The 16,579-nt window shown below is 28.1% G+C and overlaps 6 protein-coding genes across 8 annotated transcripts; 3 read left to right on the forward strand and 3 right to left on the reverse strand.

The window, feature by feature from the left end:
• Positions 1–5: 5 nt before the first annotated feature.
• On the forward strand, positions 6–1,936 carry LOC113797222 (beta-1,3-galactosyltransferase 5-like). The gene is made up of 2 exons (XM_027347568.2): positions 6–914; positions 979–1,936. The coding sequence occupies exons 1-2, from the start codon at positions 138–140 to the stop codon at positions 1,360–1,362; spliced, it is 1,161 nt and encodes a 386-aa protein (XP_027203369.2). The 5' UTR covers positions 6–137; the 3' UTR covers positions 1,363–1,936.
• On the reverse strand, positions 1,679–5,111 carry hzg (CTD small phosphatase herzog). Of its 2 annotated transcripts, none has more exons than XM_027347567.2 (8): positions 4,953–5,111; positions 3,448–4,168; positions 3,255–3,370; positions 3,085–3,183; positions 2,863–3,012; positions 2,696–2,794; positions 2,549–2,635; positions 1,679–2,480 (listed from the first exon to the last, which is right to left on the reverse strand). In XM_027347567.2, the coding sequence occupies exons 2-8, from the start codon at positions 3,653–3,655 to the stop codon at positions 1,929–1,931; spliced, it is 1,311 nt and encodes a 436-aa protein (XP_027203368.1). In that variant the 5' UTR covers positions 3,656–4,168; positions 4,953–5,111; the 3' UTR covers positions 1,679–1,928. The 2 variants fall into 2 exon arrangements, with proteins under 2 accessions (XP_027203368.1, XP_075679417.1); XM_075823302.1 differs by lacking the exon at positions 4,953–5,111 and adding an exon at positions 4,404–4,707.
• A 1,104-nt stretch (positions 5,112–6,215) lies between these two features.
• On the forward strand, positions 6,216–7,834 carry LOC113797223 (meteorin-like protein). The gene has a single exon (XM_027347569.2). It carries the CDS (start codon positions 6,580–6,582, stop codon positions 7,636–7,638), a length of 1,059 nt encoding a protein of 352 aa, XP_027203370.2. The 5' UTR covers positions 6,216–6,579; the 3' UTR covers positions 7,639–7,834.
• On the reverse strand, positions 7,730–12,273 carry LOC113797219 (copper-transporting ATPase 1-like). Its single transcript, XM_027347566.2, has 3 exons — positions 11,698–12,273; positions 9,070–11,609; positions 7,730–9,002 (listed from the first exon to the last, which is right to left on the reverse strand). Exons 1-3 carry the CDS (start codon positions 11,698–11,700, stop codon positions 7,868–7,870), a joined length of 3,678 nt encoding a protein of 1,225 aa, XP_027203367.2. The 5' UTR covers positions 11,701–12,273; the 3' UTR covers positions 7,730–7,867.
• A 35-nt stretch (positions 12,274–12,308) lies between these two features.
• On the forward strand, positions 12,309–13,691 carry LOC142645844 (uncharacterized). The gene has a single exon (XM_075823257.1). It carries the CDS (start codon positions 12,435–12,437, stop codon positions 13,572–13,574), a length of 1,140 nt encoding a protein of 379 aa, XP_075679372.1. The 5' UTR covers positions 12,309–12,434; the 3' UTR covers positions 13,575–13,691.
• Positions 13,566–16,241, reverse strand: LOC113797215 (WD repeat-containing protein 13-like). 2 transcript variants are annotated; one of them, XM_027347557.2, is made up of 4 exons: positions 15,509–16,241; positions 15,255–15,392; positions 15,061–15,199; positions 13,566–14,990 (listed from the first exon to the last, which is right to left on the reverse strand). In XM_027347557.2, exons 2-4 carry the CDS (start codon positions 15,352–15,354, stop codon positions 13,667–13,669), a joined length of 1,563 nt encoding a protein of 520 aa, XP_027203358.2. In that variant the 5' UTR covers positions 15,355–15,392; positions 15,509–16,241; the 3' UTR covers positions 13,566–13,666. The 2 variants fall into 2 exon arrangements, with proteins under 2 accessions (XP_027203358.2, XP_027203357.2); XM_027347556.2 differs by having other exon boundaries at positions 15,255–15,580.
• Positions 16,242–16,579: the final 338 nt, after the last annotated feature.

The following is a 16,579-nucleotide window of genomic DNA, read 5'->3' on the forward strand; positions in this document are numbered from 1 at the left end:
ATAGGACGTTTCAGAAAAAAAAATTTTATTGGCGTTTTCTATTTTTTTTATTATTTACCGTTATTTTTCAATGTTTGTCTTAAGATAAAAATCGTGACAATTGCTAACCATAAAACTCAAAATACCATCACATTTAAATGGGTTTATCCAAATTGAAAACAAATTTTTTGATCATAATAATACTCATTTCATTTGTTTTATTACAAATTTTCTCTTTAAATGATCATAATGTTAATATTGATGATGATGATGATGATGGCCATAATGAACATTCGAAATTCAAACGAAAATTTTTACCAATTCGAAATGATCAAAATAATCGATCAAAAATGATGAATTATTCAATCAAAATTGATGATAATATAACAACATTATTGAATTTGAAAGATTTTCGATTTCTAATCAACGAACCAAATATTTGTAAATCGATCGATAATGATGATGAACAAAATTCTCATTTATTTCTAGCCATATTTATTCATAGTGCAACAAATAATTTCGATAAACGTAATACAATAAGAAAAACATGGGGTAATCATTCATTTTGTTATGGTATTGAAAATTTAAATATTCGATTGGTATTTATGTTGGGAATAACCGAAAACGAAACAATTCAAAATCAAATCGAACAAGAAAGTCAAATACATGGTGACATAATACAAGGTTCATTTCTTGATACATATCGTAATATAACCTATAAACATTTAATGGGTTTAAAATGGATCAATCATTTTTGTCCATATGCATCATATATACTCAAAGCTGATGATGATATATTTGTTGATGTTCATCAATTAATTTATTATTTACGTGGAAAATTTGGTGATCATCCACAACGTTTAATGGCCTGTTATGTTAATAAACAAAGTCGTGTTGCACGTAGCTATCGTAGTAAATGGCGTGTTAGCTATAAGGTAAATTATTTATCTTTTTTTGTCTAAAATTATTTTATGATTAACACTTTTTTTTCCATTTCAGGAATATTCTGAACATTATTATCCAGCATATTGTGATGGTTGGACAATTATAATGTCAAATGATATTACATTAGATCTATATCGAATTGCTAATAATAGACCATTATTTTGGATCGATGATGTATTTATATCCGGTATATTAGCAAATGATCTACAAATTGTTCATTATGATTTTAGTAAATCAATTAATTGTTATCGAAATGAAAAAGTAAATAATTGGCTAACAAAATCATCAATTTCATTACCACCAATGTTAGGTTTAGTTGATGCTAATCGTTATAATGATCCAAATTATATAAGCGATACGATTGTATCATTATGGAATAAAACTGTTGAATATTATCGAAATAATTTAAATATTGATATAGAAAATGTAAGAAAATAATCTATTGTTCATTCCAAAAAAAAAAAAATTAACTAATCAATCAACCGAGCAAGCTGTAAATTACAATGTGATATTTTTTTTCTCAAAAACTAAAGTTATACTTTGATATAGATAGTAATATTTATTGATGATTGTTAAATTAAAATCGGTTGATTTTGCTCAAATTTTGTTGTTGATTGATTAGAAAATCAAATTAGCCTTTGATTCATCATTGATCAATTGATTCACTCTGTTTAGAATTAAAAATTGATTTTGTTTTTTTTTATAGAAAAAAAATTTTCTTTTTTCTCAAATTTAAATTATAATCATGTTGTAATTTGACAAATAATAATTATTTATATGAATCCATTAGAATTTATATGTAATATATAAAGATTTCTTTTTTATATAGAATTAATTAATTAATTAATAATTAATAATAACAACAACAAAAATAATAACGACGATGACAAATGATTTTCTTCTTTGTTTTTTTTCTTCCTGTAATAAGTTTATGATGATATAATTGATTGATTGATTGACATTTTATGATTATGTATTGTCAACTAAAATTTAGAAAAATAAAGCTAAGAAGTACCACCATTTGGTACAACTATTGCCGATGTTGTTGTTGTTGTTGTCGTCGTAGATCCAGGCGATGATATTCCTTGTATTAGATATTGCTGCTGTTGTTGTTGTTGTTGTTGTTGAGGGTTTTGATTTTGATACGTTGATGAATGTGATGATTGTAAGGATGATGATGATGATGATGAAACAGTAACATTCGGTATGAATGATACAACACCACCTGCTACAGGTGGATTTGGTGATAATACCGATGTTGTCATCGGTGAATTTAATGGTGCACGATGATCAACAACAATTGTGGCCGTTTTAGTCATAATTGTTGTCGTTGTAGCCGTATTATTATTATTATTATTGTTATTACCAGTATTGCTAGTTGTTGTAATCAAAGGTAACATATTATTTGTTGATTGTTGTTGTTGCTGCTGCTGTTGAATTTGTGCATTTTTCAACACTTTATAAACATTATCTACTTTGGCTAAACGTTCAAAAAATGGTATCAGATCACTTAATTCAGTATCATTCATATCCTGAAACCAGGATGCAACTGGAACCTATTGTTTTTTGATATGAAAAGAAAAAATTCAAATTTCTTTTAAAAATTTAATTAAATTTTACTCACAGCATTATTCGGATGAAACGAATATGATGCAGGTGAATTATCGACAATCACAACTTTGTTTAGATCACGACCAAGTCGGCTTAAATCCTTAAATAGAAATTATTTTTAGCAAATAGAAAAAAGTTTTTCAAATAAACAAAAATTTACTTTAACATAGTTTCCATTATGATATATACAAGATTCACGAAATAATCGGGCACGAAAAACTCCCCAACGATCAAGTAAATCGGCAACTGGATCGGCATACTATTTATTTGTAAAGTTTTTTTTGTAAATTAGTAATTCTTCAAATATTGATTGAAAATAAAACTTACTTTAGCTAAACTAGCTGTAAATAAGACACATTCATATATTTCACCCATACGTTGTAGAAATTCATCAACATGTGGTCGTTTAAGAACATAAACTTGATGTGTAGTACCATCAATTTCCACTGGTACAATAAAATCGGCATTACTTATTGGCTGAATAAAGAACGAAAAAAAACACCAATCAATCATTGATTAATTAACAAAAAATCCTGATATCAAAATTACCTTAAATGAACTATGCACAAGTGTTTCATCAAGATCGATGACCAGGCAAATTTTATTCAAATCTTGGCTACGAACACTAGGCAATAAATGTTGATGATACTGGCCAAAATAAAAATAAAAATTTCCATAATTAAATAAATCATTAGAAAAAATAGACAAAAAATACATACGGCAAGTGAAACACTTTCCTCGGAAGAGGCAACTTCAGGTGTACGAACACAACGAAAACAACAGAATAATGTATGAAGAATATTTTTATGTCGTTTCTTTTTCGTTATTTTTACATCTTTGTTTTGTAATTAATGGAAAAGAAAAATTATCATCAATATTTATTCAAAGATTTTTTTTCAATTAAAAACTTACCAGAATCATTATCATTATTCTGATAATTATTCACATTTAAATTGGTAATATTTGTTGGTATTGGTGATGTTATTGTTGTCTGTGATTGATTATGATGACTACAATCACCATCTGTCATTACTTGTGTTATGATTGATTGATGATGTTGTTGTTGTGGTTGATGATGATTAAAATGATGATGATGATGATGATGATTTTGGCCGTCCATTTATATAAGTAGTAAAAAAAATCAACAACGAATTGGCCAAGAAATTCTTTCAATTTAAAAAAAAAATTCAGTGAATATCTAGTCTTCAATAAAGGGAAAAAATTGATTGATTGATTGATTGCTTGATGAATAAATTGATTGAAGAAGTAAAGAATATTTACACAATACAATACAAATGACAATGATGTGGAGAAAATAAACAAAGAAACAAATTCCAAATCACAGATTCTTATATTTTCATGATTGAAATGATTATCGTAGTTTTGTTGTTGTTTTCGATTCTTTTGTCAGGTGAAAATTCATTCAAATGTAAACAAACAAACAAACAAACAACAAGTGTTTTGCTTAAATAAATAAATTTTCTATGTAAAAAAAAACTTTTAAGGCGTATGATAATGATGATTATTTGAAAATTGATTTTTGGTTTGGGTTTTGTTTTGAATTCAATCGATTATGTTTGATTCAAGGGTCGAATATATTATTACTTTGGAACAGCAACGACGACGATAACATCTATAGTTAATTAACGAAAAAAAAAGATAATTAGAAAGGTGAACGAAACAACAAAAACAAAGCAATCAATTAATTAATTATCAATTTGAGAAAAAAACAAAATCATAAAAATTGAATGATATCGATCAATTCTTAATCTCTTTTTTCGATTTGATAATTGGAAAAAAAAGTGAGGCAATTATCAATTGATTTGATTGATTTATTGATTTTTTTTAAAAAAAAGTAAATCAAACACCTTGAATTGATGATTTTTTTTCTTCTAAACATACAATTTGCCACTACAACTAACTGTAAGTTGAACAACAACAACAAAATCAAAAAGGAAATCCAAAGTCATAGAAGAAAAAAAAATCCATAAATTAATTGATGCTGAAGGTGTTGGCTGTATTTGAACGAATGATGGTGGTGGTGGGGGGGACTAGAAATCAAAACCGTTTTTTCACTATGTTCATTAACGTTCGAAAAGAAAAAATCTTTAAAAAATTTTTTTTTTTCCCCGTAAAACATAAACACCAACAATAAGTAAATTGGACCTTGGAGTCGCGCGATATAAAAAAAAACATTAATCTATCTATGTTGTCGTTTTGGTGACAAAATTTTTTTTTTTGTTTTCTTACTTTTTTTTTTAAATATTATATTAATTAGTAGAAGTGGTATTGCCTGATGATATTATTATTATCATTATTATTATTAATTGTAAAACAAACACACATAGAGAGAGATATAATTGTAAAAAAATATTCAAGCAATAATAATAATAATATTATGAAACAAATAAACAGACATTGATTGGCTGACAGACGATGATGATGATGATTGTTTGTTTGAGTGTTGTTGAGGATGATAACAAATATTTTTCTTTTTCTTTTGAAAAAAAGGATGCTCACTATTTTTGTTTTCTTTTTGAAAAAAAAAACAAAACAAAAATCGAATGATTTTGAAAGAACAGCAGAAGAAAAAGGCAAGGCAAAACCACCAGAAAATACAAAAAATATTTTATGAATTTTTATAGATATCCCATATTATTCATATTTTGTCAACAAAACAAAACAAAACAAAAAAAATTATCGTTTGCCAGTTATCATTTCTTTTAGTTTGGATTTTTTTTCTCCTGATTATACACACTTGTATCATTAAGCCCGATGATTATAATTACTATGATGATGATGATGATGATGATGATGGTAGTGGTTTTTTCATAATAAAATCATCGGTTAGTATTTGCTTTTTTGTTTTGTCGATGTCAATGATGTTAATGATGATAAAATTTGATTAACGACAATGTTGTTGATGAGCAAAGTGGGTGTGATTATTAATACCCACTAAATACAAAAATATTTTCGGATTTTTTTTTTTGGTTGCCGAATCGGTTTTTAAATCGAAAAAGAAATTCTTTATTGAATGCTCGGTTATTGTTGTTGTTGTTGTTGTTGTTTCATAGAATTTTTGTTTTGTTTTTGTTTTGAAAAAAAGAATCATAAACCACCACAATGAATGAATGAATGAACGTCAACAACAACAACAACGACGATGACGGCCACGGGCACAGCAAAAAAAAAAAAAAGTACAGAGAATCCAAAGCCATGCACCTAAACATCCATAATACACATTTATGATAACAACAACAACAACAACAACAACATACGAAAAAAAAAGCAATAAGGAATCTTTTTTTTTCAAAATATTCGACGACTCAGGTGTGTATGTGTGATGTTGGATATATATTCGAATAGTAGTGGTTAATAATATTGAAAGCAGGTGTTTTCATATAAGATATTTTTTCTGTCTGTGGTAGTGGTTAAGGATTCTATTCTATTTTACACCCACATTCCAAAAAAAAATTTCAATTATTTTCCATACTACTACCATAATGTGGATGTTAGGAAATGGGCAGAGGAAATGATATTTTTTTTTTTACCCCGATTCAAATTTCATTGAAACTAGTATCGCCATCTGATAATTGTTTGCGGAATTGAAAAATTAAGTAATTTTTTTTTTGGTTCATTTCAAAGCCAAGTGAATACCGAAAAGTAAAACAAAAAAAAAAAAAAAAAAATCAAATCTTTCTTCGAGGGGATTGAAACAAGTATCTGGTAGTATAGTAGTAGTGGTATCTTATGTATGGATTCATTCATTCATTTTCTTCGTATAAAATTTATGACCATCGATCAAGAAGATGAACACTTCGAACACTTGTTGTTATAGCTCGAACAACGCATTCCATTAGGAACGCCTTTTTTCGCAACAACAACCACCACAAAAACCACCATGATTGATTTGATCGATTGATTTCGATTGTTGGTGGTGGTGTATTGTCTCAAGAATTTTTCGTTCAGCATTTTTTCCTTATTCAATGATGTGCAAGTATTGATCTTTTTATGGAATTCTTTTGAAAATTATTCGATGAAATAATGGATCATCGAATATTATTATTACAATTATGGTTTTTCTTCATACCATTCATCATTTTAATACAAATATCATTCATAAAAAATGATGATGATTATTATTCAATGTTAACAACAGAAAATCATTTAGATAATGATCATTATGGTTATGTAAGTGATCAATGTGATTGGTCTGGATCAAAATCATCATTACTATCAAAATCAACATTAGATGATAATAATGGTAAACGTTTAGTAATGCCAATATATCTTCGTTGTTCACGTGGACAAATAAAATGGTTTTATCCAAATGGTGGTCTACGTGTTGTATTGAAATTAGGTACCGATGATCGTCGTAATTTTCGTGGCTGTATTCGTATTGCCCGAAATACAAGCCGTAATGTTCGTATCTATATTGAAGGTAAACGACAATTATTACAGATATTTGCTGCCGATGATGGTCAACATCCTGATCGTTTTCGTTGTTTTGTTTCGGTCAATCATTTTATTGCCTTATTCATTGATTCATCAATTATTGATTCAAATTTATTGCTCAAATATGTAAATGATCCTGTGATTTTTCAATATGATCTCGAAGAAATCGTATCTTCATCATCTAAAACATCAAATCAATCAATTATTATTGATGATGATGATGATCCACAATGTTTAACAACATTAACCGAACAATGTACAGATGATAAAATTTTAGATTTATATTGTCGTGCTGATTTTGTTCTAACTGGACGTATTATTTACTATCAAGAACGTATTGATCTAAATCTAATTGAATATCGTATACAACCATTATATATTCATCGTATACCATATGGACAAAATAATACAATAATTCTTAGCGATATGGATACAAATAATTCTACACAACAATCATTAATATTGAATCGACCGATCTGTCCAAATCGATCATCACCGACATCAATAATGATCGATAATATTCGACAATTATTCGTTGGAAAACAAATTCTTGGTAAATATTTTATTGAATGTTCAATCGGTTTAGATAAATGGAAACGATTAAGTTCACATGCACGATCGAATCGAATAAATAAATGTGCCATATAATAGATTTTTAAAAAAAAAATAGTATCGATTTTTTTGTGCAATTCGAATCGAATATTCGTCCATCACAACCGAATTTATAAACAAAAAGGGGCCAAATTACAGATCATTTTTATTTTAATTAAAAAAAAAATTTTGTTTTAAATAATTCAATTCAAATGTAACATATAAATAAATAAAAATATTTAAAATTCAACAAGTGTTCCAGTTTTTGGCATGCATAATATTATTCTTAAGCAATACAATCATCCATTTGATCATCATCATCACTTTGATCCAATAGTAAACGATATCCAGTATCATTATTATTGATTGAAAAATTATCATTAATTCCTTTACGACTATATAATGGCATTAAGCTTAGAATTTTTGATAAATGAACATTTTTCTCTAGAAATGTTAATTGTTTCATTTCTTCGGTTGGTGATTTTGATTCATCACTATCATCATCATCATTATCTGAATCATTAAATTGATAATTATGATCAATATCATCATTGAAATGTTTTGTTGATCGACGCCATCGTCTCAATAATAATGATGAACAAACAACAGAAATTGATGATAATGTCATTGCAGCCGAACCCATCCATGGTCGTAATACAATACCCCATGAAAGAAAAATACCTGCAGCCATTGGAATTCCAATCAAATTATAAACGCTTGCAAATGCAATATTTAAACGTATACGATGAACAGTACGATAGCTTAGATCCCAAGCATCGACAATATCATAGAGATCATTATGAATGAGAATTATATCGGCAGCTTCACAAGCAACATCTGTACCGGTTGAAAATGCAATACCAACATCGGCACGTGCTAATGCCGGTGAATCATTAATACCATCACCAACCATTGCAACAAAATGACCGTTCGATTGTAATTGTAGAACAATTTCCGTTTTATTCGATGGTAATACTTTTGCAATAACATTTTCTTTATCGATACCAATTTGACGAGCAACTTTATGTGCAGCACGTTCATTATCACCGGTCATCATCATTATTCTAAGATTTGGACGACGACGTCTTAGTTCACGAATTGTTTGTCTTGCATCCGTTTTAATCGTATCGGTCATTGATATTATCGATACAATCATATTATTCATTGCAACTAAAGCTATAGTCGATCCTTGTCGTTCCATTTGATCGATTACAATTTGAACTTTTTTACAAATTTTTACATTATTTTCTATAATCCATTCTTTTGTACCGATCAGAATTTCCTGATCAATCGATGATGATGAAATGGAATCGTCCACGATTTCAACCAATGTTACAATTGAATTACCAATGGAAAATCGTTTTGTTTCACAATCCAATAAACTATTTTCGATACTGCTAACACCATTGTCGATTTTGATGCTAAAATTTAAAAAAAAAGAAAAGAAAATCATTTAAAAACAAAGAAAAATATCATTATGATCATTACCGAAAAGATTTTGGTTGAAATGTTTTTAATTTTTTATCAAATTCATCGGATGAAATTTTACAACGAATTCCAAATCCACTTTCCGTATGAAAATCATTACAATGACAAAGATTTTTTGAATAATCAAAAATATTTTGACAATATGATATTAATGATCGAGCAATTGGATGTTCGGATTGATTTTCAGCACTCAATATAGCCAAAAATATTTGTTTAAAATAATCAATAATATTTTGATTGATTGAACCAAATAAAAATACTTCGGTAACTTGTGGTGTTCCATATGTTATTGTTCCAGTTTTATCAAATATTAAACAATTAATTTTACAAAAATTTTCCAATGCACTACCACCTTTAATTAATATACCATTCAATGCACCGATACCAGTACCAACCATAACAGCTGTTGGTGTTGCTAAACCTAATGAACAAGGACATGCAATCAATAAAACAGTTATGGAACATTGAAATGCAAATTGCCATATCATTTCGGTTGATGACATTTTTGTATAACGATGTTCAATATTATATGTTTGAATTATATTCAAATGTTTATGACCGATAATAATCCAAACAATTAATGTTAACATTGATAATATAATAACAATAGGTACAAAAATACCGGCAATACGATCAGCTAATTGTTGTATAGGTGCTTTATCAGTTTGTGCTTGTTCGACTAGATCAACAATCGATGCTAATGTTGATTGACGACCAATATGTGTTGCACATATTAATAATGTTCCATTCATATTGATCGATCCACCAATAACCGAAGAACCGGATTGTTTTTTAACTGGTCTTGATTCACCTGTAATCATACTTTCATCTACTGTTGAATTACCATCAAAAACACGACCATCAACTGGAATTTTTGTACCAGGTAATACTTTAATCATATCACCACGTTGAACTAATTGAATATCAATTGCTATTTCATTAATAATATTTTTATTCTGATCCATTTCGACTAATATTGCTTCAGTTGCTTTTAATGACATTAAACGTGTTAATGCTTCGGATGTTTTACCGCGTGCAATATGTTCAAGCCAACGACCTAATGATATAAATGTCAATAACATTGGTGGTGTTTCGAAAAATGTTTTCGGACTACGATCAGCATCAATCAACATAAAATATACAGATACGAAAAAACTATAAAAATAAGCAACAGTTGTGGCCAACATAATCAATACATCCATATTTAATGAACGATATTTAATAGCTTTATATGCTTGATAATAAAAATATCTTGCACCATAAAATTGTACAGGTGTTGCAAGTAAAAATTGAAGAAAATTTGCTTTCGACCAACCAGATAATAGAAGATGTTCATGGAATGAATGTTCACTAGTCATATGATGTATCATGAGTATCATTGATGGTATAAAGAATGCAAGAGAAAATATAAATGAATGTTTCCAATGTAATAATTCACGATGTTGTTGTTGTCGATGTTCAAATTGTTGTCGTCGATCACAATCCAATGGATATGAATCTAATCCTAATGATTTTATAATTCGTACAATTTCTCTAGCACCAATTTGATCACCATAATATTCAATTAATAATTGATTTGATGATGATGATGAAAATTTGGCTGATTTTATACCCGTAATTTGTTCCAATGATGATTCAATTTGTATCGGATTTAATAATGATAATGATGGTTGTGTCAGACATAATGATAATTCATATAAATCATTATTTAAATTATCATTTTGTTGTTGATCATTTAAAAGTTTTGCATCAAATCCAAGATCGATTATCGATTGAATAATTTGTTTTGAATCAATAAACATTGGATCATACAGAATTTCAGCTTTTTGATTTAATAATGCAACCAATATTCCATGTATACCATTGATTTTTGATAGATTTCGTTCAATTTTCGAAACACACGATGAACAAGTCATACCGGTAATAGTGATGAAACATTTGTTTAAAAATTTATCACTTTCCAAATTCATTGGTAATGTTTTTTCGATTGACATTGATTGTTTTTCAACATCATCGTCGATATTGATTTCAATATGTTTGTCGTTCAATTCTGTTGTTTGATATTCAAAACCAAGACATTCGATTTGATCAAGAATCAAATCTTTTTCAATCAATTCAGATTGATATGTAACAGATACTTTTTTAGTAATGAGATCAGCTTTTACATTATGAACACCATCAATTTTCATTAGATTTTTTTCAATATTATCTGTACATGATTTACATGTCATTCCATTAACCAAAACGGTAAATGTTGAATTCGATCCAACAATATCATCGTCATGAATTTCATGATCATCATCATCATCCAATAAACGACATTCGAATCCTAATTCTTCAATTCGTTCGATTATTTTATCAATTCGAATAAATTGTGGATCAAATTCCAGAAAGGCTTTTCCATCTTCCAAATAGATTTCAATATTAACCGAACCAGGTAATTCGGATAAATTTTTCTTTATCGTATCAATACAAGAATGACAACTAAGACCATCGATTTGTAGCCAATAAATTTTAATATCAAATTCTTTGGTTTGTTCCTATAATTGTTTACAAAACAACCAACCAAAAACAAAATTACAACATTATACCAAGAAAGACATAGATCAACCATAATGATAAACTTACCATTTTTATTTCCACACAATATGTTTTAGTTTAATATAAAAAAAATAGTTAACAACAAAAAAGTTCAGGGACAGTGTGTATCACAACAAAATTTTTAAAATGAATGAATGAATTTTCCTCAACAATCAATCAATTCGCGACCATTTCAAATTTCATATTGTCCAATTGGTGTTGAATAAATGTGGGCAAGAAAAAGTTCACGCTTTTGTGAACACACATATTTTTGAAACAGATTTTTCATTCATAAACAGATGGGATGTGATGAAAAACGAAGAAAATAAAATGCGAATAAATGCGAATGAGAGCAGAAAAGAGACTCCGCTTTTTTATCATAATCTTTCAAAAATGATGAGGAAGATGTATAAGAAAAGTTTCAAGGACAACACACTTCATGGTCATTTTAGTTTCTGGAACGATTGATAATTTTTTCTTTGTTTTGTTTTGGATGGACATAGAGAGAAAGAGAGATTTTCTTCAAATGTCAAGCCGAAATCGACACATTTTATTTTTTTTATAATGAAAAAATACTTCCTCCCCCCTTTGTTTGGATTTCCTCCCCCAGCACATTTTTTTTGGTATCCAAATTTACGTACTTTACGAATGAAATCGAATTGCAACTGTTGCCATTAATTGTTTTTTGTTGTTTTTTTGGCTCGTTTTTTCTTCTATTTATTTTGAGGATATCAATTTTTTTTTTTTCATTTTGATTGGTAAAAAACATTAATCAAATATTATTGATGGATTATAATTATCAATCCAGATTAATATCATCTAAAGATGATCAAGAGATTAAACAACAACAATCACTTTGGAAACGATTATGTCGAACATTTCGTATTTTAGATTTTGGTTTCTATTGTTGTCAATCAACGTTGATGAATGGTGATTCGTCATCATCATCACCAATATCATCGCCTTCAATGTCCGAATTAACATCATCATTTGAATCAAATTTACCATTGACCGAAGTTACTGTTGATTTGATTGAAAAAACATTATATGGTGGTAATGGACAACGATCAAAAATGCAAAAACGTTTAGGAAAATTGGACATAAATTATGCATCGTTTATATTACATCAGGCTGCTCTTTCACCTGCATCCGTAATATTGGCAATGATTTATTTGGATCGATTGAAAAAAATGAATTCAACATATCTTGATCGTATGACATCATCGGAATTATTTGTTGCATCATTAGTGGTTGCAACAAAATTTTTATATGATAAAGGCGGTGCTGATATGGTTTATAATGATGAATGGGCTACATTTGCTAATATTGATTTAGAAGATTTAAATCAATTGGAACGTGATTTTCTTGATGCCATACAATGGTCATGTTATGTACGACCGGAAACATTTATGGAACAAATGATCAAAATGGAAGGTTTAATATCATTAAATGAATATCGTAAACGTAATCGTAATACAATGACATATATGGAAATGATATCATCATTTAAATATTTACGACATTTTTATGATAAAGATAATGAATTATTATGGTCAAATCTGGTTACATTAATCAATGGAATATTGATCTGTACGGCTGCATATGCAATAGCTATTGGTGTGGTTATTGCATCAACATCATTGGTCGCTACAGCTGTTCATCGAAATCTCAATGATAATGATAATCAAAATCATTCGATTTCTACTTTTATTGTTGAAAATGATCATCGAATTCTATCGGAATTTAATTGGACAACAAATACATTAGGTGATGATAATGATTTACCGATCTCAATATCGAAAATATTTTTATCAACAAAAAATTTTCTAACCATTCGCCATCATAATAAACATCAACAAAATCGAAGAAAATATCCATTATCAAATCATTATCGACAACAACGACAACAGATTGAATGTTTTTGATAATAATTTTATTTTTTCATTCATTATATTTATCCAACAAAAAAACAAAATTGTAATTTAAAACAAATATTGGATAGAAACAAAAAATGAAATTAAAATTTTTTTGTAATAGATGAATCACGTTTCCATATAATTATTGAACCTTTAGAATCGGCTGATGCAAGTAAACTTTCATCATGATTAAAACGAACATCAAGTACTGGTGCTGAATGTCCTTGTAATTTGTTTACACAACGACTTATGGCCAATGTATTTGTATTCAAATTAGGTGATTGATAATGATAAAAATATATACAAGTATCTTCACTACCAGTTACAAGACAAATTCTTGTCATTTTCGTTGTTGTTGATGATTGATTATTGATAAATAGATTATCATCATTACCACTACGATTACTATTCGGACAAAATGAACTTTTAATTTTCATTTGTGAATTTTGATGTTTAATTGGAAAACATTTAAGAAATTCCAATTTTTTATCAATACCCGTACGAAATAAAACGACAGCATTACATGCACAATTAGCCAGTAAAAGATTTTGATTATTATCATTATCAAGTATTGTTGATGATGATAATGATAATGATGTTATTGGACATCCAGGTACAATAATCACTTTGTTTATCAATAATAATTTACAGGTTTCCATTTCAAAATGAAATGTTGAAATAAAACCTTTTGAATCACCACACCAAAGTAATTGATCTTTAGATTCAAAACACATTGATAAAATAGGACCACCATCACTAATAGTAACGGAATTTTTTGAATAAATTCCAGTCGATAGATTTAGAATGTTAACAATACCATTTTGATTTCCGGTAAATATCATATTATTATTAGTTGGTAAAAATATACAGGTAAGAATGGAACATTTTTGTGGATCTTTAAATCGTCGTAAACATTTACCATTCATAGTTGACCATAAATTTAATGTTGAATCACATGAACAACTAACAATCAATTCATTTGATTGTGACCATTCGAATGCAGTAACAGAATCTTGATGTCCACGTAAAATAAACAATATGGTAGCTGGTAATGGTGTCAGTTGACAAATCGATAATGTATGATCATCGGATGCAAAACAAATTAATGAATTATTTGAATTGGCAAATTTTACACAATTAACAGCCGATTTATGTTGATCAAAAATATGATGAACACCGGTAAAGGCAAAATTTTCACAGAATGCAATATTATTATTATTATTATTGTTGTTGTTGTTATGATTATTATCATCATTAACATTTAATGATTGAAATTGTAGATTATCAATATTAACATCCTTATTATGAAGAAGTAGATCATTTGTCATTGTAATATTAGATTTCCAATCACCACCGGAATATGATCGAAGATCATCATAAATAAATGATAGAAAACTACTATCACTATTATTTCGAACATGTTTCCTTAAATTTTTTATAATGATAATAATAATAAATAATGAGAATTTGAAAATTAAATTTGCATAAATCTTACTTTTGTTGTTGTTGTTGTTGTTGATAGAAATTCGATAGTATCGTATGTCTAAGACGTAGATATTGTTTACGAAATGAATTTAATGGCTGTTTACTTAGCTCACGAAATAATTGATTTCGACGTTTTATGTATAGAATTTCTAAATTAACATTGAAAATAAATAAATAAATAGAAAACAAAAACAAAATACTCACTCATATAAGTACAAAAGTAACGTGATGAATTATATTGTACATCCATGGCAATAATATGTTGCCAAAATATTGATGATTCAAGACTAGATTCTGTAGTCATTGATTTTGGATTTGTTGACAAAGTTGCTGTTGATGCTGCTGTTGATGATGGTGATGTCATTTTTTCAGTTTAATTTGAAGAAAAAAAATACAAACCAGAAAATATCAAAGATAAATATTGACGACAACAACAACAAAACAAACAAAATTCTTACAAAATCCTCATATTGACAGCAGCAACAGCAACAACAACAAACAAACATTCGAATCAAAATGAGGAAAATGTTTTCGGAAAGAATTTTTTTTCAAGTGAAAAATTTTTTTGTTTTGTTGCATTTTTTGAATTAAAAATCAAAATTTTTTTCATTTATTTCAATTTATTATTTCAGAAATATGGATGGGAAAAGAAAATTTCAATGTGGGAACAAAAAAACTGATTCATAAATGATAAATAAAAAATAATATTTTCTCGAAGGGAAAAAAAGAAACATAGGCCCAAATTGTGATGTAATAAGCTTATGATGATAATGACAATGATGGTAGTTTGTTGTTTTTGTTTCAAAATTATTTGAGGCAAGGGCAAGCAGATGATAGGTTTTTTCTTCGTTTGTACCATTTCAATTAAAATCCAAATTTGTTTTTCGAAGCAAACCAAAAGTACGTCTGTTGAGATCCGGGAACGAGAATAATAAATAAACACGTGTTCACAGTTTAACATACAAAATGCAAGTAATTTATTTCAATTGAACACATGTACATCATCATAAAAAAATACATGTTATATGAATGGTAACTTCAATTCAAATCTACTCAATTTACAACAATCTCCCCTTATTGAGTTACATTTGAATTGAATTACAAAAATAGATAATAAAATTCAATTCACAAATAACTTTTTAGTTATATCAATTAAAGCTTTTCTTGGCAGCGGTTTTGTCAAAAATCCGCTAGCTGTTCCTTGTGTTTACAAACTTGATATCATAATTTTTGTTTGTTGCAAATACTTCGATTATTTTCTTCAACTCTATATCGAAGTACCTCGACCGTTTCATTGACGATTGATTATTGATGAGATGAATGACTGATTGATTGTCACACAAGAAATTGATATTCACATCGTAATTAATGAAATTCATAATTTGTTGAATGAAACGAACGCATTTATAACCATCCATTATTGCTGTTAGTTCAGATTCACAACTTGATATCGTGATTTTACGTTGCTTATTACTTTTCCAACCAAGTACAGTATTTCCACATGTTACGATAAGACCCGATGTTGAATG

Source organism: Dermatophagoides pteronyssinus, unplaced genomic scaffold, assembly GCF_027571235.1.
Source record: "Dermatophagoides pteronyssinus isolate colony J.1.1.1.1 unplaced genomic scaffold, Derpt_VIB-CSIC_2022.12 sq0025, whole genome shotgun sequence".
NCBI classification, from domain to species: Eukaryota; Metazoa; Arthropoda; class Arachnida; order Sarcoptiformes; family Pyroglyphidae; genus Dermatophagoides; species Dermatophagoides pteronyssinus.